Source organism: Pipra filicauda, unplaced genomic scaffold (assembly GCF_003945595.2).
Source record: "Pipra filicauda isolate LSUMZ 115617 unplaced genomic scaffold, ASM394559v2 scaffold472_size498715_pilon, whole genome shotgun sequence".
Classification (NCBI taxonomy): Eukaryota; Metazoa; Chordata; class Aves; order Passeriformes; family Pipridae; genus Pipra; species Pipra filicauda.
In genome coordinates, this window is record NW_024104612.1 from 206,308 (window position 1) to 226,939 (window position 20,632).

Sequence of the window (20,632 nt, forward strand, 5' to 3'; positions counted from 1 at the left end):
ACTGTACACCTGTGCAGCTGGTGGAGCGTGGCTCTCACAGAGGAAGGCATTCCACAGCAGGAGCTGAACTGCACAGCAGGGTGGGCACAGCTCAGGAACTACATCCGTATTTTTCACTTCATGGGATGCAAAGAGAAAAAGAAAGCTCCCATCACACAGAGCATAAACGGTGGTGGATTCTTAAGCATTCCCAGTTATGAGAACAGAGGGTCTGTCTGGGTGAGTGCCTCAGCAATCACACCACACTGTGTTTGCCACCTGGCCAGAGAAGAAAGCAAACTGTAAAATTGCGGTTATTTGAATCACTCCTTCAGGGCAGATGTGCCACACACCCCCAGTGCTCCCACTGAACTGTGACCTGCTGCTGTGATGGAACGTGAGGATGCCAAGGGCAAGTTCCTCCAGCTGTGCTGATTAACCTCATTTCTGATGTGAAAAGCACATTAAATGGATTACAGGGGCCTGTAGCACTGCAGCCCTGACAGTGATCTCTGCATTCCTTTAGGCTTACCGCTGCCTGGAAGAGATGCAGAAGAGAATTCCAGCCTCCCACCTGAGCTACTTCGTGTCCCCAGAGACCTTGGAGGCCGTGCACCGAGGGGCAGGCGTGCCCCTAAGCCCAGCCCTGGCTCCAGCACACACAGACAACAGGGAGGTGGAAGAAGAAGTGGCTGATGAAGTGGAGAACTCCTGACACTGCAAAGCTGACTTTAATGCCAGGTCTTTTATTGCACCCTCATTAGGGGTCCTGGATCAGTCACGTGCTGCTGCCACAGGGCTTTTTGGTTATTACCAAGGAATTTATTTTTCCTGCTTGACTGTACAAGCAACAGTATTGGAGTTAATAGGCTCTCTCAAACACAACATACAGAGGTTCATGTGTACATCCTGTTAAAAACCTGGCTTTAGTATTTTAATAAATTTGAGACAGAAAAAAACCAGTAAGAACTGCATATTCAGGCCTTTTTCTGAGTCCAGAAAAGAGCTGAGTAACTGAAGTGGAAACCATGAGTTGACAAAATTCTCAAGTACAACTTTGATCTATAATTCCCTAGAAGCGAGACCTTCTAAAAACAATCTCCATCCCATTTGGAAGGAGCATGGTTAAAAAAAAAAAATCAATCTACCCCCTCCTGCAGGCTGAAGGCAGACTTCCCCCACCCAAAGCTTCTGTATTTAAATACATCAGAGGGTCATGTGGGGGAGACCACTTACAGACATCTGGGCTAAACCTCAGAGCCACGGAATGGCTGGGCTGGGCTGGGCGCGACCCTGGATGCCTCCTGGCCCAAACCCTGCTCAAGGGGGGGTCACTCTGAGCAAGTGAAGCTTCCTTCTCACAGGGAAGCTCCTTCTCCAAACACCAGTTACATCAAGCCCCTCTGTTCTAGTCATATTTTCAGATGCAAATTTCTTCGCTGGCACAAGCAGGACTGTGAGAAGTGAAGCTCAATGTACCAACCAAGCTCCTGCTCACCTCTCAGCCTGTCACCCCGCCCCACCAAGGGGTAGTAATCAGGTCACTCACGCATCTCTTACCAACCAGCCCTTCTGCTTAAATGATTTTTCTTTTTCATGTTTTGTGACTTGCTTCAAAACTTGGGATGAATATAAAGTTTTTAAATTGCTTTTGGAGAAGAAGAGTGGGGAAGATTTTAAGGTCAAAATCTGAATGTTAGTTAGGTCCAGCACATTTTCAGCAGTTCAGTGTAGCTATCCAGTGTTTGCATCCCATCAGCAGTGCCATTCCATGCCACCCCTTCCAGCAGCAGGCCAACAGCTGTCACCCCAAACTGCCTGCTCAGGGGTGCAGGAGCCTTTGTCAGGGGCAGGTCAGAGTGGCAAGTGGCCGTCCCCAGCCCTCCTGTTTGTCTGACAAGAAGGCTCCATGAGATCTTCCCCGTATTTTTAGCTGAGTGCTCAGACCTGCCAGGGTTATAAATAGCTGGGTGGGGGGGCTGGGGGAGGATGGCAGTGCTCGCTGCCTTCCTGCATCTGTACTCGCTGTACCGGATACCAAGAGCTCACTCAATTGGCCTCCACTACAAAGTCCAGATGTCAAGTCAGACCTGCTGGCTCACAGCTCAGCACCCTTCCCCCTTCTTCCTCTCCTCCAGCCAGGTGACTGCTGAAGAGGCCCCAGCAGTGCCCAAACACATCCAGCTGGCAAGAGCACGAGCTAAAGGCCACTTCTGTTACCCTTTCAGCTAGGAAGGGACAGCTTCAAGTTTCTTTTTCAGGTTCTCCATGAGCAGCAAGTTCTGCAGGGCCAGCCTCCTGCAGTCCCCATCAGGATCTTTCTCCACCATATCTGCAAAAGAAGCAGCTGCTGAGAGTTGGAAAATGGGCACTTCTCACTATCACTGACAATCACAGGACTAAACACAACAGCATTTGCACCTGTGGCTGGGCTGGAACTGCACTAGGCCTGAAGGCAGAGATGCACAAACTTGATCTCATCTAAAGCAGCATGAGCTCAGCCAAGCCCTGAGTGCCACACAGGACAGTGCGCTGGTCAGTCTTGTAGGAGAAACAAATAGTTGGGTTGAAACACTATAGACACTGTCTGATCCTGGACTCCATGGGATAACCTCCGTGCCAGAATTTGTACTTCTGCCCTCGAGCTACACGTAACCTTGGTACAGCTGAGCTACAAGCGTGAATGCAGCTTGCAATTAGAAATCCACTTTCTCCAAAGCCTAAAGTCTCCATTCTGCCATTCCTCCAATCCAAAATGGTCAGTGCTTCCTCCTGAATTTGGGGTCATGCTGCCATTCCAATGGGGAAAGGAGGCAGGCCCCAAGGTTCAGCACATTCTCCGTTCTGAGAGACCAGTCCTCTGATAAATGAGTTCTTCCACATGTTATGCAGCACGTTAGGGCAGGCATGAGGCTGTTCCCAGCAGCTGTTATTCCAGGGGCCCTTAACAGGCCTGCAAAGTAACAACCAGGATGCATGCAGGATGTCTGAGCAGGGGAGCCTGGAAGAGAGGGGAGCCTGTGTGAGGATATCCTGTACGCACGAGCCCGTGCTAGGAGCCCGGCACTGTCAGCCCAAACACATGACTCATGGCCATGGAGCGGGGCTATTTATAACACAGGGAGAGCTGCCCCATGCTGCTTCCATGATCCCTCTACAGAAGGCAAAAGGGGAGGTTACAAGGCAGACTGGAACAAGCTCAGAAGCTCACAGTGCTGCTGGTGCTGTTTCTGTTCTGCGAGCCTGGACCTGGCACTGCTGGCACAGCAGGGGAGGCACAGAGTATACCAGAGTATCCTTTGGGTCCTGACATAAACCACACTTAGCCATGACACAGCTCCACGGCACTTGCAAGGGGTGGGGAATTCCCTCAAAGGCAGCTGCTGAGGAATCAAAGGAACTGTTTCCTAGAAGTGTTTAGGTATTCTCTCCCTCCCTTAGGAACGATCAGGTTGCTCACCAGTAGGTTCAGCATGGCACTAAGGGCAACAATGGACAAGTGCAAGGCGGATTCTCACCTCTCCCCCCAGCTGAAACGTCCCAAAGCATCCAGTAAGCAGACAATGCCATGACAGTGACTGAAGTAGTTTCTTAGTCCACACTGTGAACAGTTCTGGTGACAGCCCGCAGGCTGAAGGGCAGACACAGTCCCAGGGTCACTACAGCAGTCTGTGTAGGCCCTGGTGTAACAACAAACTGAAGCAGATTTGTGGATTTCTACTCAACACTTCATGGATAACATTTCCTATCCCAGTGTTCATCATTGTGCTTTGGCCATGGCAGGAGAAAGGCAGGGCTTTAATCTGAAACCCAAAGCAGCCACAAGGCTCTTGTGCAGGGCAGCTTGTCACTCCCAGCTACAGCACAGCTAACACACACCACCTCTTGCAAATCTTGTCTGGAAGAGTCATGAAGAAACAGCAAGTTCGTGACCTCAGACCTGCGATTCAGGCACAGGAGGAGGACTCCAGTGTCAGATTTGACCTGTAGGATCAGCAGGGAGGACCCAGTGCCTCCCTGTGCAGCCATTTTACCAACAACCTTAGAACAAACAGCAAAGGCACAGCCTATGAAGCTGGGGTGTTCCAGGAAGCAGCTCTAGAAGCCCTTTAAATTGCACTTAAATTGCATCTGACCAGAGGTGGAGCTGAGTTGAATTCTTTAAGGTTTTTGAACGATTCCTACAGCAATTTTCCCTTCTCTGGTATTACCCACAACTGTGATCTTGCCCTGCGCTCATTTCCACAAGGATCAATTATGTAGTTTTCCTGCAAAAGCACTACATGTAAAGAGATGGCTATTACACTCCCTACAGCCATGAGAAGCTACTACTGGTTCTCTCATCCTCCTCCCCCCCAAAATAACTCATTAAAAACAGATTATGCAGCTCCTCATGCTGGAAATGCATTCCTGAAAGGCTGCACTTGGTAACAGCAGCGTTAACTGTAGAGACAAGCAGATTCCTGAGAGCACACCATGTCATGGGAAAAGTGAAGTCTTGGGCCCCACAAGGCAGCTCTTCCTTTCAAAGGGCACAGAGCTCCCCAACCTGCCAGGATCAGAGCCTGGCTGGGTCAGTGTCGCTTCCTGCTTGCTCCCTGTGGGAAGCCACGCACCAAGAGAGAGAATGGTGAAGGAAACCAGACCAGGGAGTCATAGGAGTCACCCTGAGAACACAGTGGAGGCTTCAGCATTAGTTCCTCTGTTAGCTCCAGCTCCCTGCAGTACCTGAGCACTGATCTGTGCAGAACCCAAGGACACAGCCTGTGTTGACCTCGAGTGCACTAGGCACAGTGTAGATTGTTCTTTCCATCAGCAATAGGAAGTGAGAGATGGAGCCATGCTCCTCTTCCTCTTGATTTTAGCACTAACAACCCCCCCTCCTGGGTGGGTGGTTGGATGCTCAGACAGAGAAAGGGGGCTCAGAACACCTCTGGGGATTTTTTTCATTGGCCTGTGAGGACAGTCACAGTTTGAAATGCCACACACAGCTCTTGGCTTATGCCTCAGGTACCTGGGTACGGAACCCCTGCAGCACACAGGGTGCTCTGCCACTTGCTGATCATGCAAATTTCTGGTGCACAATGCCAGGGCATCACTGCTGCCCTCACAATCAGAGAGATGCTGCACACAGACTGCACCACTAACCTGAAAAGCACTGGTCTACCCCACCATGTCTTACCTCCCAGCCAGGACTGAGTCTCCAACAGCTCCTCTGTCATGTCTGCCAGAAGCAGCTCTGCAGGGACACTGAGGAGCAGGGAGGAGATACAGGACAAGAGGCCCTGGCGCACATACCTGTGGAGAAGAACTGGTTAGAGCCTGCACCTTGATTTCCTCACCTCAGGAGCTCTCCAGTTTCAAAAGGTATGATGACTTTTGCCACATTCCTGCTGATTAGTGGTGTAATCATGCACCAGCTAGCAGCGTGCCCACATCCAGAGCCCCTGGCATGCTGTGATGCAGGAGTTTGGTGTAATTGAGAGCCCTGGACAAGCCTGAGATCAAACTAGAAACTGGATGTTTACAGCCTTTTGGCTACATGTCTTAATTCCTTTCCAAGGCTGAATGCTAGAATTGAATCTATAGTTTTCTGAGCTCCCTGAGTAAACACAGATGAAACCATCACATGGACAGGTGGTCAGGAAATTTGTCAAGCTTTCTATAGGTAACGGCTGTACTGCCACACTGGAAGACATCAGCCAAGTTCATGTGTTGGTCTGGCATTACACTCAGCTGGAGGAGAGCAGAGACTTATTGCATTAAGTCTCTGACACCCCGAGTCAGGTGCTACTCTTGCACAAAGACAAACCATGGCTGGAGACTGGCTCACAGCTGATCTTTAAAAATGAAAGTACACAACTAGAGTAACTCACGAGTCCGTGTGGAAACGCAGAGTCCAAACAAACTCCAGCAGTGCCTTTCCCATTGCTGTCACTGCCTGCAAAAGAGGATTGTGACAGCACTGAACACCTTCCCACAGAGACACACTGCTCACAGAGTCACAGCATGTCCTGAGCTAGAAGGGACCCAAAGATCATCAAGTCCAACCCCTGGCCCCACACAGGACACCCCAACAATCCCACCCTGTGCCTGGGAGCATTGTCCAAATGCTCCTTGAACAAAGATTTTGTAAAGATCAGGGCTACAATTACATGCATTTTACAGATGAGGAAACTTTGGCAGCAAATTGAAATGATGTGCTCAACCCCCCAAAGAAGCTCACAGTTTTTCTACAAAAGATAGTGCAAGGGTGGCTTGAATCCAATGTCTCTTTTCTGACTGATTTGTCCCAGCCTCTTTCACAGCTTCTCAGCCCACACAACAGCAGAGTTGCTGCCAGCCCAGTGCAGCAGGCCCCAGAGCACTGCTGTTCCAGAAGGCACCTCGAGTTCCCAGGCTGGAAGTCTCCCCTGCTCTCTGCCCTTCCTTACCACAGTGTTGACAGCCAAGTACATCAGCACTGCTAAAGTGTGGACCAGCCTTCCAAGGACTAAGTGATCTTCCCCCAGGAGATCAAATGTTGTCAAAGGCCTGCAAGACACAGAGTCGTGTAGCAGTGAGAAGGCTGATCAGTACATCTTTGGAACAGCTGGGGAGTTATGCAGGGGGAACTGTCCCCCTTAAGGCTGAATCCCTACAACAGTCATTGTACAGTCACTACCAGATTAACACAGCCCATGGTTGTTTGCTCTCATCTTTTATCCCAGTCCAGTATCTCCCACAGCAATATCCCCTACTCTTACAGCAGCTATCACTCATTTCACCAACAGGCTTACTTGGAAAGACCTGCAGGCAAAAACTGCCCCCACTGCCATACCCTTACAACTAGTATTACAATAATCCTGATTATCATGGAATCGATTACTTGGCCTTCTTAGGTTAGCAAAGACTTAAGGAACTGACCGTGTCCTGTGTCCTATACAGGCTCCACCTGAGACAGAGTTAACTTTGGTTCCAGACTGCAGTCTGAGCTCTGTGGTTTGTGTGAACCTCCCACAGTGGAGGCTCAGCCAAGACAACTGCTGTGGTGCTGCCAAAATCACTTGTCTGTGAGATTATCCCTCATGATGGATCTCATTTCTTCAGGGTCCTACACACTCCTGCCCCACAGGCCTTTCCAAGCTCTGTGAATGACCCTGGTGCCAGTGCAGTGTCACTGGGCTCCTGCACAGCTCCTGGGCTTTAGCCTGCTGCTCTGAGGCGAGAGAACAAGCAGAAAGGTTCACTCTGGCAGCTGCCATACCCATACCCCAAGGTGTTCACACTCACCTGTCAAAGTGCTGAAGCAATGGAAAGAAGAAGTGCCCAGCAACAGAACTGAACTGGTTTGGGCTGGAAGCCGGTTCCACGTGACACTGACGCTGTCCAAGAGAAAAATGAAGTCTAGACACAAGATGCAGCACCCAGCTCTTCCACTTCACTGGACACTGCCATGACAACAGATTCCGTGCAGCCAGCCACTGCTTGTAGACCCATGGCTACCCGTTTCCTGACTGGATTGCTTACTTCCCACTTCAGATCCTCTCCACATCTAAACCTTTCAGTACAATATAGCTCAGTACTGCTGGGTTAGATATAAGGAACAGGAACATGCAAGGGATAAAGGAGTTTTGGAAAGCAAACTCTCCAGGCTGAACCACAGGGGAATTCTGGGAACTAGGAAACTGTCATCAGTTTATCTCCCTGGAAAATAGGAAGGCTGAGGCAGTCCAGTCGAGAGGCAGCTAGTCTGGGATCTGTGAGGTGCAGTCACAGCTCCCTGCAGCGGCCAGACAAGCTCAGAACAGCCACTATCCCTCGAAGCCAGGTAAGGAGTTCTAGGTTTATTTTCCTCTCCCTACTGGGAGAGGACTGCAGGAATTGGTACTCTGCACCAAAAGATTCAGCCAGATACTAAGATACATTTATATTAGTAGTTACAGAGTTTTCCTTTGGACTGGGCCCACTTTCATGGGTTTTTGCTCTTTCCAGACAGAACTACAGCAGGTCTGAGTGTCCCTATTTTTGCTGGATTTGACCTTAGTTTGTTTCTGCCCTGGCCTCACCGTAGCAAATCTCCGAGTCTTGCTTTTGATCCTCTCATCAACAATTCTTCTCCAGTCCTTAGAGCTGTCATTTTCAGGAAGGAGCTGGATACGAGGCTTTTGGGCATCAGAATGTTTGGGCTTCCCATGGAACTTGGGACAGGACAGTTCCTGAGCTGCCAAAACCAATACCTGGATGAAACAGAGAGATGTTCAGTTAAAAAGGGGTAACCCCTAGAGAACAACAGTCCCCTGCACCCAAACTGACAGAAGCAACAAGGCAGAAAGGCACAACAGGTTTAGAGTGAAGAACAGCAGGGAACTGAACCCCAAAAGCCACCTGGCTTCGAAGCACTGACCAAGCACTTGGTCACTGAGGCCTGAAGCAGAGCAGCAGCTCCTTCAGACAGAGGTGTGGAAGGAGTCATGGGTAGATTTTCTTTCAGAAAAGGAAGACAGAACAGGCTGATGAAGGGAAAGGAAACTGTGGCTTCTCCCAGGCAAATGCCCAACAAATGCTCTGCGTTCTGGGGGGAGGGATCCCTGTGTCATGGAGTGTAGCAGGGTTAGGAACAAGACGGGAATGCCAGGCACAAATACAAATGTAGAGATTCCCCTGCCTCTGCCTCCTCCCATGAGGAATGAAAGGTAACCCCATTACACCTCAGCACTGGTGCAACAAACAAAAGCAAGTGGGAAGTGAGAACACTCACATCAAGGATGTCCATGCGCTGACGGAGACTGTAGTTAAGAGAGTAGAACTGGGAGGTCAAGTACTTTGAAACCTGTACAGAAAAATCAGGGTACAGTGAACGCAGACCCAGGCTGGAAACAGCCTTCCCACTAACTCTAAAAGCATTTCATTTCACAGGGCCTGCTTCCTGTGAAGTAACGGCAGGCTTCCAAGGGAAGGGAAGAGACATGCTGTGTAAACAGGGGAAATTCAGACACTTCCAGGTTCTCCCAAAAGAAGTACATGGCAAATGGGACTTTCTAATTTTTCTGTCCCTCCTATACAGAAGTACCCAAAAAACTGCCATGACAGCTAGCAGACCTCACTGTGGCCTCTCTGTACTTAAAGAGGGTTATAGGAAAGATAGAGGGAGGCTTTTTACCAAGGCCTGTACTCATAGGATGAAGGGTAAAGGTGTTAAACTGGCAGAGGATAGATCTAGATTGGATGTAAGGAAGAAATTCTTGGCTGTGAGGGTGGTGAGGCCCTGGCACAGGTTGCCCAGAGAAGCTGTGGCTGTCCCATCCCTGGGAGTGTCCAAGGCCAGGTTGGATGGGGCTTGGAGCAACGTGGGCTGGTGGAAGGTGTCCCTGCCCGTGGCAGGGGGTGGAACGAGGTGAGCTTTAAAGGTCCCTTCCCATCCAAACAGTTCTGTGATTCCATGATTACAATCACCAGTGAAGTCTTTCTCTCTAGAAGCCCTTTGTGCCTCAGCTCCCCTCTATGTGACACCCTCCAGTACAACAAGTCCTTATCTAACCTGCCTTGTCAGGTACACTCTTACCAACAGCCTCAAACAGTCCCTCCAGTCTGACAGTTTTCTCTTTCCTGTTGGTTCAGTCACTCCTTGCAGATTCTTCAGCTGCATAAATGTCAGACCTGATCTACCTGTTCTACCCCACTGACAAGGAGCTGCCTCTATCAAACCAGCAAGAGACTTCAGCTGCTTCCAATTTTTGCCTGTGCCTCAAATGGAAAAAAAGAAAGCAGTAAGAGGGACTCACAGGTATTGGATCTGTGGTTAAAACAGCTACTTGAGCTCTCTGACGGAGCTCCACAAAGCCTTCAATGCAGGTCTTCTCCTCCAAATGCAATAGTATTTTTGCCAGCTCCACACTAACCTGCTCAAAATATGAAAAAAGGAATCAAATCTCTGATGGTGGGGTTTTTTTTCCCTCATGGCCTTTACACACCATTTCTAATGTTTAAACCAAGACAATCCATATAGGCAACATGTCCATCACTTAGGAGGGACAGAAAACACATTAAACCAAATGCCATCAAGACAGATTTCTCAAAACCCTGAGCAACCCCCCTGTCTGCCAATTCTCTGTCCAGATTCACTTGGGCTTTCTGGAGAAGTGGTGGCATCATGATATAGGATAGCTGATGGGTTAAGGGTACAGGACCATACCCCTCCCGTTTCTCAGCCTGTGTCTCTGCCACCTTCAAGTGTTCACTAACAGGTGGTGGTGAGCATTCTTTGCACAGTGACCTTGTCCCAGGTTCCTCTCACCTGAGCTTTTCATCTTGACCATACAATCCAACTATTCCCCTCAGAAGACATTATGCTTCTACAAGCAAAAAGGGAAAGTCCGTTTGATTTTACCTCCCTTTTTGTTGGGGATTAACAATTAAATTGAATTTCATTTCAAAATCCAACATAGTTGCTCTGTAATCTGCATTTCTGACATTTTTCCTGCCCAGCACAAACCATGGAGCTTCCTCATACAGGCAAGCTCTCCTCGCAGCACATTTCAAGCGCTGAAGCTGATGGATGCCATGGGGCTGCCAGCACCTTTGCTAATTCTTTGTTTCTTTGTGCTCCAGAGTCTCACCTTCAAGGCAACTACTTCCATCTATTTCCCTTCCCAAGTTGAAAGCTTGGGAATGTGTACCTTAAACCCAGGTACACATTAGCCTGGCCTGCTGCTCCATTGGCACATCTCATCTCCTTATGACAGCCCTCTGGTATTGCAGCCCACTGGTAACCTGGGTCCTGCTACTTCACCTCTCTTGTTGCTGCTGGATTCCTCCGAATCAAGCTCTCAAGAGCCTTGACTGTAGCCTCCCATTTGTCCACATCTTCAGATCCTGTCAGAACTGAAGGTAATCAAAAGACAAACAAAAGTTATTAACTCTGCTGTGTTATTAAGTTAAGTTATTAACTTCCTGCTGCCAATAGTTTGTCCTGGTACAGGCAGGTACCACTGACCCAGCATGACCAGCACCAGGAACTAAACTGAAACTACTCAAAAATCCTACAGCTTCTTCAAATTAGCTCAGAAAAAATAAACCTGCACAGAGATCACTCTCCCCACACTTGGTAAGAAACAGATAACGACTCAGCCCAAAATCTCCTACCTTCAATGCAGTCTCGGATATACACAGGAGCCTTAATCTTCAGCTCTTTATCCTCTGACATGTCATAAGGGACAAGGTCATCATCACTGGAAAAGAAATAAAGGCAGGGATTGGTTTATGGGGTGCAGATGTTCTGGCTTTCCCCAGTTAGACACAAAGAGAAAGAACCAGCACATACACTGCCATAACACCACCACTCCTGCATCACCCAGCAGCACTGCTGAAGCCTGGCCTGAGAGGGGTCCTTAGGAATTCCAGGAATTTCTCAGGGAAAGAGCAGTTCTGTGACCAGACCTGCAACTGGATCTCCTGGTCGAGGGCAGGAAGGAGTCAGGTGACCAAGAAGCTGACTCTTGAGATTTCTTTATATATTGACATATGTATTGACATATTTCTTTATATAGTGACAGAATATGGCAGGTCCACTATTAAAATGGGTAAATACATCCACAATGTCCAGGAAACATGTATCTAAGTCAAATGGAATACATATGGTGGTTGCACACAATGTGGGCTGTGCTTAATTTATTGACTCAATTTCTTATGCAAAGCCCTGCTCTGCTGCAAACCACTCAGTTCAACAAGGTCAGAAATCACATTTGCCAAGAAATGCAGGTACTGATAGCTCCCTTCTCCCCACATCTGCCATTTATTTTCCATTTCCTCCCTGTTTCTTGCCCCATACCTGTCAAGCTCAGCATCTGACTCCTCATCTGGCATCACAGGGGCTGCTGTCTGGGATTTCTTGTTACTTTCTGGTACCAATGGCAGTGCAGCACCTGCTTTCTCACTCCTGCTGTGAGGAACAAGAATTTTTTAAAATGAACACAGTAACAGTCCTTACTCACAAGGAAGAAACTCCCCACCCCACCAACCCCTGGTGCCTGAACAGAACAGAATTGCTGCAGTCTCACAGTCAGCTTGGCAGGAAAAAAGTCCTGGGAAGGAGAATGAGATAAAGGGAGAAAAGCAGAATCTCTTAACAGAAGAGTAATGAATAACAAAAATTAAACTGGCTCATTTGCTGTGTTCCCCTGCACTCCCCTGTACCTGGGACTGCTAAGGAAAGATTGTGATAGCCAATCACACTGAGCTGCACCAGATTTGGAGCTGTGAATGAAACTGAACTAAGTTTAGATTGGATATTGGGAAGAAATTCCTGGCTGTGAGGGTGGTGAGGCCCTGGCACAGGTTGCCCAGAGAAGCTGTGGCTGCCCCTGGATCCCTGGAAGTGTCCAGGGCCAGGATGGACAGGACTCGAAGCAACCTGGGCTAGTGGAAGGTGTCCCTGCCCATGGCAGGGGGGTGGAAGGAGATGGGCAATAAGGTCTCTTCCAACCCAAACCATCCCATGATTCTATGAAATGGGAAAAAAACATTTTTCACTATTGCTAATAGGATGAATACAATAATTGAGAATATTTTTCCTGTGTCTGTGTATTTCTGTGGACTTTGCCATTGTCCTTTCATCTCTCTGCTTCTCAAAAGCTGTCTATGCTGGTCATGTCCCTGGAACACAAGCAATAAAATGTTTTGTACTTCCCTGGAGTGCTGGGCATCTTCATCTGCTAATAACATGAAGTGCTTCATTGCTCTGCTGATCAAACTGAGTGCTTCCAAGAGCCTCAGCAGATGCCCTGGAAGTTCAGAGCACTGACAGATGCAGCAGATTTTTGTCATGGCTGGGGGCACATGGCCCAAATGCCACATTTCCAAGATGCAAACAGAAACCCCCATTTAATTGCACCCAAGGGCACACAAGACCCCCGCACCACAGTTTCACTATGTGCACCTATCAAACAGGCTCTTTTAATACATGCTACCACTGGAATTATGAATTTAATATAACTACACTGCACTGTAAGAAGAAGGTACATTATAATGCTTAAGAACGTATAAAACATCTTGAATACTGTACACAGTTCTCACTTGTAACTCAAAAAAGACATGGAGAAGGGCAAAAAGATGGCATGAACAGTAGCCATAACTTACTCATCACCTGGAAGGCTGGGGACAACACACAGTGGTGGAGTCTGCACCAGAAGGGATCTCAATTCTCTTGTTTCATCATCTTCTTCATACTAGACATTCAGAATAACTGTTGCGGCACTCTCATTAATTGCAAATATGCCCAGCATACAACATTTCACCCTTGTACTGCACATGGACTGAACCATGAGCAGATGAACCCCCACCAATTCCATTTGTTTCAATCCCTGTACTGCCAGCAGCACTGTATTTATTCTGCATATGTAATCTTTGTCCCTGTATTTAACAACAGTACCTGATCACACCCTGTCTGAATGTTATTTCCATCTTTAAAACATTTAAAAAAATGGCAATGTGACATGAGGGATGCTGCAGGCTTTTAAAGAATTAATGTGATTTAATCAGATAAGTCACAAAAACTCTACTGGAAAGAGCAGAGCATGTATCTCCACATCAGTTTTGAAAATCCCAGCTCAGAGCAGGTCTTCCCACCATATCAGGGACTAAATGCTCACTACTGGTTTAGGTTTGAAGTTCCCTCTCAACTCCTATGGGTCAGATTCTGATTCCCTCATACAATGTGGTAAACCTCTTTTATTACCAACAGTTTACTCTGAACTCTGTCAGCAGATTGGATTCCTAAGGTCACCCTCAGCCACCCGACCATTTCCTATACAATTGTTTTCTGTAAACAGATATCCTCTCTTTTTGAAGGTGCTGCTGCCCCTCCTTATTTCCAGATTAAAAAAGTGCTAAAATGCCCTGATCACATGGTTTAAAGCTTTTATTTCCTCTAAGCCCCACACATCAGTTATAAATTTCATTAAAACCTTCACCTCAAACTTCAGGACAGGTCCCTCCGTGTTTATTTTGGAGCTGATGCTCTCTGCCACCACCATTCCCAGACGCCGGAGCTGTGGCAGACTGCTGTCCAAGTGGCACTTCACACCCTCCATCATGCTTGTGAGAAGCTCTGAAAAAAACAACCAACAAATGGTGCATGAAACAGTGACAGAAACGAACACCCATCTTTCCGGAGGGCAGCTTTACCCACTCACCACTGGGTAGAAAGAGCCCATGAACTGTGCCTTCCACCTCTGCAGTGGCAGCACTGCCCTTCAGCATCAGCACAGGAGGCCCTGGCCCTTCCATGGGGTACAAAGTCAACAAAACATTACAATATATTCTGAATTTGCAATATTTTGTTTTTTGTTGAAACATAAAAAGGATGGTAAGTCAAGTTAATCTTTAGTTTGGTTTTAGAGTTCTTTGAAGTCACTTAAATAAAAAGCCATGTTTTGAGGAAGCTACAGGTTCTGACCAATACAATAATCGGAGAGAGAGATTTCCCCAACCACTTGGGTAAGTTCAAACAGGCAGATGACACAAGTATTTCTCAGCCCACAGAAGATGCTGGCTGCCAGCTTTACCAGGCAGGCTTACTGCTGTCAGACTGACCTCCTTCATCACAGAAAGCTTATTTTTCAAAAGCTGTCAGATAAAAAAACTGACTATAAAACTACAGTACTGTTAGTACATATCAGGTCACTTATTCATCTAAAGAACAGTTAATTCCAGAATGAAAGAGATGAGCAAGTCTTGAAGGCAACCTCTGCACCCCCCATGAGCCACACACACAGAGAAGTAACTCTAGACATTGTACAGCACTTTTTTTATTGCAACAAAAGCAGAGATTTTAGACCAGGACCCCAGTGAGCTCCACACTGTGTGAACAGAGAACAGGAGGTCTGTGCCAGTGACTCACTATCCCTGCTCAGCTCAGGTGAGCGGAGCAGTGACACAGAGAAACGCAAATGGACAGTCAGACACCAACCAAACCCTCAGATACCTTCCCCATCCCCTCTGGAGCTGTACCCATGCTCCACGGTTAAGCTCAAATCACACCATTCCTCTCACTAGTCCCAGAGTCAACCCTTGTTTTCCTGTGACAGAACTTTGGGGTTCCTAAACCACTGCTCAGTTAAGACCCTTAGGGCAAAGATAAGCTTTTCCAATTCCATAACTTAAAGCTATGCACTTGGAATTATATCATGTCAATGCAAAAGAGGATTCCAACAGGTTACCCTGTTTGCCAAGGAGAAGGTGGGGCCATTGTGCTTATCCACAGATCAGAATGAGATCTTTTTCTACTCCTAGTAAGACTCTCTGCTAAACAAATCTAAGCTCTGCTTCTCACAGGACCTCACCTTGTCTGCAGCTCTCGATTTCAGGCTCCTTCAGGTGGGAGAGGCAGATGAGGATGGCCTTGCTAATATACAGCTGCTGCTCGGGTGGTGAGTGTTTCACAGCACTGCTGCTGCCCCAGGTCTCCAACAGCTCCTGCAGCACCTGAATCAGAGAACTCAGGCTGGCCTGAAACGGATCTTTTCTACACAGAAGTAATTTCTTGAAGAACATTTTTAGTCTCCCTACAAACAGAGCTAACTTTGTATTTCAGGGCCCAAAGCATACTGTGTTTGACCACCTAAGAACTCCATTTGACCTTCATTTAAGATATTGTTAAATATAATGGGGTTTTAAATTTAAAAACTATAAATGTGTATTTCTGATAAATAAATATTATATGCAAAGCAATGTGTATTATTTTCAAAACTCAGTATGATAGCATATTGTTTTATCTGGTTTTAGTCCAATTTTAAATAGCTTTCAGTACTTCCAGATCATTTCAGAACATGTAACCAGTGGGAAAAAAATTATTTGACTAAATGGTAGAGGTTTCCAGATACGCAAATTTCACAGAAGTTCCATCACACTGCTGACTTGGAGAGGGAAAATATCTGCCATCCCCACTGAGAAAAATGTAGATGAGAGAGATTCTGAAGCATCAACCATTTGGCACACAGACAGCTCTCCACCAACTTGATCCCTTGCTGCCACCGGCTCAGCCACACAAACAGGGTGAGAGAGGAAGCTGAGAAGGACAGAGGACATGGAACATCAGTCAGAATCCAAGCCTCATTAGTTTTGCTACTTGGAAGACAATTTACCAGTTAAATACAAAAAACTAATGCCAGCAGTGCAGCAAGCTTTGATTTGTGTACCACTATTTACTTGTGATATGTCAGGGCTTCCCTTGCTCTCATCAACAGCAACCAAAGGGTCTTGGAGAAGTACCAGAACTGTGCACCCCTCAGACACACAGAGCAGAGTGTTCTCCATCAGACACCTCACCAATGACATTGGTGATCCTTACTCTGAGCAGCAGGGCCCGCCGGAGGCTGTCCAGGGACAGGTACCCAAGGAGGTTCTGCAGCACCGCCGTCTGCAACGAGAACCACAGCTCTTGCTTTAACTGGGCACAAAGCTGTCACCCAACACAGACAGGGCTGTGTTTTTACTACATTAAACTTCATTCTGACAACATTCAGAGACAGAAAAGTAAGCAAATTTTAAGAAACAACCAAACACACATATGCAGTTGCTGATGAAACACACGGGAAGGCATGACAGGAATACAATGCAGTGTTTTCACCAATAAAACCAGCACAGTCCCAGGCAAACACAGAACTCACAAAGTCTAGAGAACATCTCTCACAACAGTAGCACAAGCCACAGAACACTTCCTAACACCTCGTGACAAACTTAGGGGCACAGGAAAAAAAAACAACAGTCCTTGCCTCATCTCTTTGATCTAATTCTTATCTCCGAGGGTGGGCTATGGCTGTTTCAGTCTCCTCTTTCAGATTCTAAATAACTGAATGTCTCCAGCTCCCCAGAACACTGAAACCATGTGCAAACAACCACTTGGTTCCAGAGAAAGAGTACAGTAATTCTGCCAATCACCATCAACCCTGAGCGAGTACATGAACTCCATGATTTCAAAGCAACCATTCACCACTCCCTCCCCATAACACTCCTCTGTCCGTGAACAGCTGCACATATGTGGAGAGACTGAGGGCTCATTTTGGAATAAATTCATCTTACTCAGGAAGAGCAAGAGCTTCGCTAAAAAACCCACATTGGCACTGGGGAAAACCAGGCACTCCTGCAGTGCTGTTCCCCACAGTCCTCACCGTGTGGCCATACTGCAAGAGCAGCACCTTCTGCGTCACCACAAACTGAGCCTTCTTGTTCTTCACAACCAGGTTCCCCAGTAATCTGGACAAGACATCTGACCTAGCGAGACAGGTCAACAACAAAACATCAGGGATCCATGCAATTGCTGTCATGCTGCTCCTAATCATAGGAAAAACTGAGAGCAGCTATTTGCAACCAAGTCTCTAGAACACCTCTCAACTCAGTGAGCCAGTAATGGCAAAGAATGTTTTCACTTGTTTTTCCAGTGCAGGCCACAATGTAGATCCTTAAGGAATGGCGTAGGTTCTACCTGAGAGGCAACAATCAACCACTCTACCCCTTGAGTCTCTCAGGAAATGGCACTGTAAAAAACCACCTACACAAACACAGCACCTTTCAGACACTGATTGTGCGAGTATTTGTGACAAAATTCCAGCCTTTGCTCTGGATCAGGGAGAAAGCAGAGCTCTTACCCAGGTGCTCTCTGCACAAAGCCAAGGACCACTGCCTCCATCCAGCGCTCTGGCACACACTCCACCAGCCGCCAGCAGATCCTCTGCCAGATACAGTCTGACTTAGTGAGCTCTGTCAAGCGGGGCACCAGAACACCCAGAATCTCCTCTGTGGCAGAAGAGAAAACAGTAAATACCCCAGGAGGGCAGGACTGGGGCAATGGCACTCAAGGTCAGCCTGCAAATTTCAATATCCTGACAACATGAAAAACTGCAATGTACAGTTTGCAGTTCTAAATTGCTCCTGCAGTAGAAATCATAGAAGAAAATCATGGAATCACTCAGGTTGGAAAAGCTCTCTAAGATCACTGAGTCCAACAATAACTCAGCAGTGCCACCACTACACCATGTCCCAAGTGCCACACCCACAGAGCTTTTAAATCCCTTCAGGGATTTAGTGACTGCACCACTGCCCTGGGCAGCCTATTCCAGGGCCTGAAGTTTTTCCTGAAACCCAATTTAAACCTCCCCTGGCACAACCTGAGGCTGTTTCATCTTATCCCATCCCATGTTTCCTGGGAGCAGAGCCCGACTCCCATCCTGATTCTCATCCTGACGAGGATGCTCTCCCCTTCAGGTTTTAAGAGAGCAGAGGGCAGCCTGTGCAGCCCAGCTCAGGACAGCTCCAAATTAACTGGTCAGTCTCCCATTCCTTCCATTGGTCATCATCACAGTCATGGTCCCACACTAATACATTAAAACACTTTCCCTCTCCCCAAAAGAGCATTGTAAAACACTCACTTTGCCTTCCATGAATGCACACCTTCCCCAGGACGTGAGAAACAAAAGAGATGGAGCAGTCCAAGCCACCTGGGATAAGAGACAGGAGCTTAACAAGCGCATCGCCAGCATCCCCCAACCAACCTTCAGGAGGAAGTGCAGAAACTTCTACAAGTGCTGAAGCCTGAAAACACAGATTAACTTCTTCTCTTCAAGCATCATCTCTTCCTCTGTCCACCGCCTTGTGCCTTCAGGCACAAACCAGCACTCAGTATTGTTTACACACAGTGACAGGCAGAAGGCTAAAGCAGCTCAGTCCCAACTTTTAACAAGACGGTAACAAAGCCGCTGGTTCATTCAGCACCATTTAAATCTCCCATACAATTCCATCAGCACACACCAAGTGACTCCAACTAAGCTTTAGGAACAGATGCTGCTGCTTAATTGCTTGTAGGATTGCTGCTTTCACTGGGATATCAAAAGGCCTCAGCTATCTTCCTCATCCCTGGGATCTTATGCTTTTAGGATAGCCTGAAGAGGGAACGTGAGGCTCTGCAACACTCATCATCTGTATTTCAAGCAGCAGCCAAGGGGTCCACGCACAAAACACTTCTTCAGAAAAGTCATCCCTCCAGCGCAGTCCTTCCTTACCTCGCAGAGAGTCGGAGATCATCTGCAGCACCTCGAGAACTGCAGCTCCCAGGAGAGGGAAGTAGTTCTGCGGGAAGAACACTGGCGGGTTTTCCCCCTGGAGTTTATTGCTCACGTGCTCAGGCAAACACACGATTCTGTTGAGCAGGGCGTCCTGCAGCTCCGGGCACCCACCGTGCGCCTGCTGCTGACACCCGTCCCACAGCAGCGCCGACAGCCGCCCCTCACGCAGGAATCGCTCCAGCATCGCCGCCGCCTCCCTCGGCGCGAGCCCGGGGCTGGAAGAGAAAGACTGCTCTAAGTCCCTGCCCCTCGCAAATGGCAGAAACAAGATGCGCGTGCAATTGCTTTTCACTTGTGGTCTCACCACTGAAACACCGCTGCTCTGTTAACACTGAATTCTACTCAACAATCAAATTAAAACCAAAGCGATTTTAATTCCTTTGTATCGTCTCCAAAAGCTTCAGCACATTCATTCAATAACCAGGCCTGAAGGAGCCCCGCGACTGCGGGACGCCCCGTACCGCGTGTGGGGTGTGCGGGGGCTCAGGGCAGCGCCAGGGCTCCCCGCGCCCACCCCCATCCCCGGCGGGCACCCCCAGACCCCCGCCCGCCTGCCCTGGGGGGCCGCACTGACCCCGCGGAGCCGAGGGCCTCGAGCAGGACGCAGAGGGCGAGGCCGGGCGGGCCCTCGAGGAAGCAGCGCTGCCACTCGCCCTCGGGTCGCGCCGCGCCGGGCGCCCGGGCCAGGCTGCGCAGGAAGGCGCCGAACTGCGCCCGTTCCCGCTCCCCGAGCGCGGCTGGGCCGCCCGCAGCCGACAGGGCGGAGAGCACCGCGCCCAGCGCCGCCGCAGGGCCCTGCCCGGCGCCCTCTGCGGCCCCCGCCCGGCCCAGCGCCGCCGCCGCCTCGCGCAGGGCGCGCTCCAGCCCCTGCCCCGCCGGCGCCGCCATGGCGCTGACGGAAAGGCCCCACCCCCCCACCTTCGGCGGCCACCAATCAGCGGCGCCCATGTGCCCCGAGCACAGCCAATCCGCGGCGCCAGCACCGTAGAGCGGCAGACAAGCCCCGCCCCTCTTCAAGAGCCCGGCGCCTCCGGTGGAGGAGGGGCTGCGCTGAGGGAGAGTCACGGGACGGGCCGAGCTGGAAGGGACCCACAAGGATCATCGAGTCCAACCCTCAGCCTGCACAGGACCATCCCCAGGAGTCACACCATGTGCCCCAGAGGATCATCCAAACCCTCCTGGAGCTCTGGCAGCCTTTGGGAGCCTGGTCAGTGCCCAAACACCCTCGGGGGGAAGAACCTTTTCCTGACATCCAACCTGACCCTGCCCTGACACAGGTCCAGGCCAGTCCCTGGCTCCTGTCCCTGGTCCCCACAGAGCAGACCTCAGGGCCTGCCCTTCCTGAGGAAGTTGGAACTGCAGTGAAGTCTCCCCTCAGTCTCCTCCAGTTGAAAACGCCAAGTGCCCTCAGTGTCCTCACACGGCTTCCCCTCAGGGCCCTTCCCCATCTTCATTGCGTCCTTTGGACACTCTCTAATGGCTTCATATTTTTCATATATTGCAGTGCCCCCCAATATTGCAAGGGAGGCCGCCCCAGGGCAGAGCAGAGCGGGACA

General features: G+C 49.0%; 2 protein-coding genes across 4 annotated transcripts in view; one reads left to right on the top strand and one right to left on the bottom strand.

Annotated features, from left to right (window-relative positions):
* Positions 1-945, top strand: part of IFT140 (intraflagellar transport 140) — a 79,727-nt gene extending 78,782 nt beyond the window's left edge. For all 3 annotated transcript variants that reach the window (XM_027737912.2, XM_027737913.2, XM_039386212.1), the window contains exon 30: positions 506-945. In XM_027737912.2, the coding sequence (XP_027593713.2) occupies positions 506-694 (189 nt within the window). In that variant the 3' untranslated portion in view covers positions 695-945. The remainder of the gene's footprint in view (positions 1-505) is intronic.
* TELO2 (telomere maintenance 2) lies at positions 706-19,726 on the bottom strand. Its single transcript, XM_027737915.2, has 20 exons — positions 19,651-19,726; positions 19,014-19,291; positions 18,384-18,452; positions 17,604-17,751; positions 17,127-17,229; positions 16,307-16,375; positions 15,300-15,441; positions 13,929-14,065; positions 13,096-13,184; positions 11,789-11,899; positions 11,104-11,189; positions 10,751-10,842; positions 9,744-9,860; positions 8,720-8,791; positions 8,028-8,198; positions 7,252-7,343; positions 6,414-6,513; positions 5,856-5,920; positions 5,162-5,277; positions 706-2,311 (listed from the first exon to the last, which is right to left on the bottom strand). Exons 2-20 carry the CDS (start codon positions 19,258-19,260, stop codon positions 2,208-2,210), a joined length of 2,130 nt encoding a protein of 709 aa, XP_027593716.1. The 5' UTR covers positions 19,261-19,291; positions 19,651-19,726; the 3' UTR covers positions 706-2,207.
* Positions 19,727-20,632: the final 906 nt, after the last annotated feature.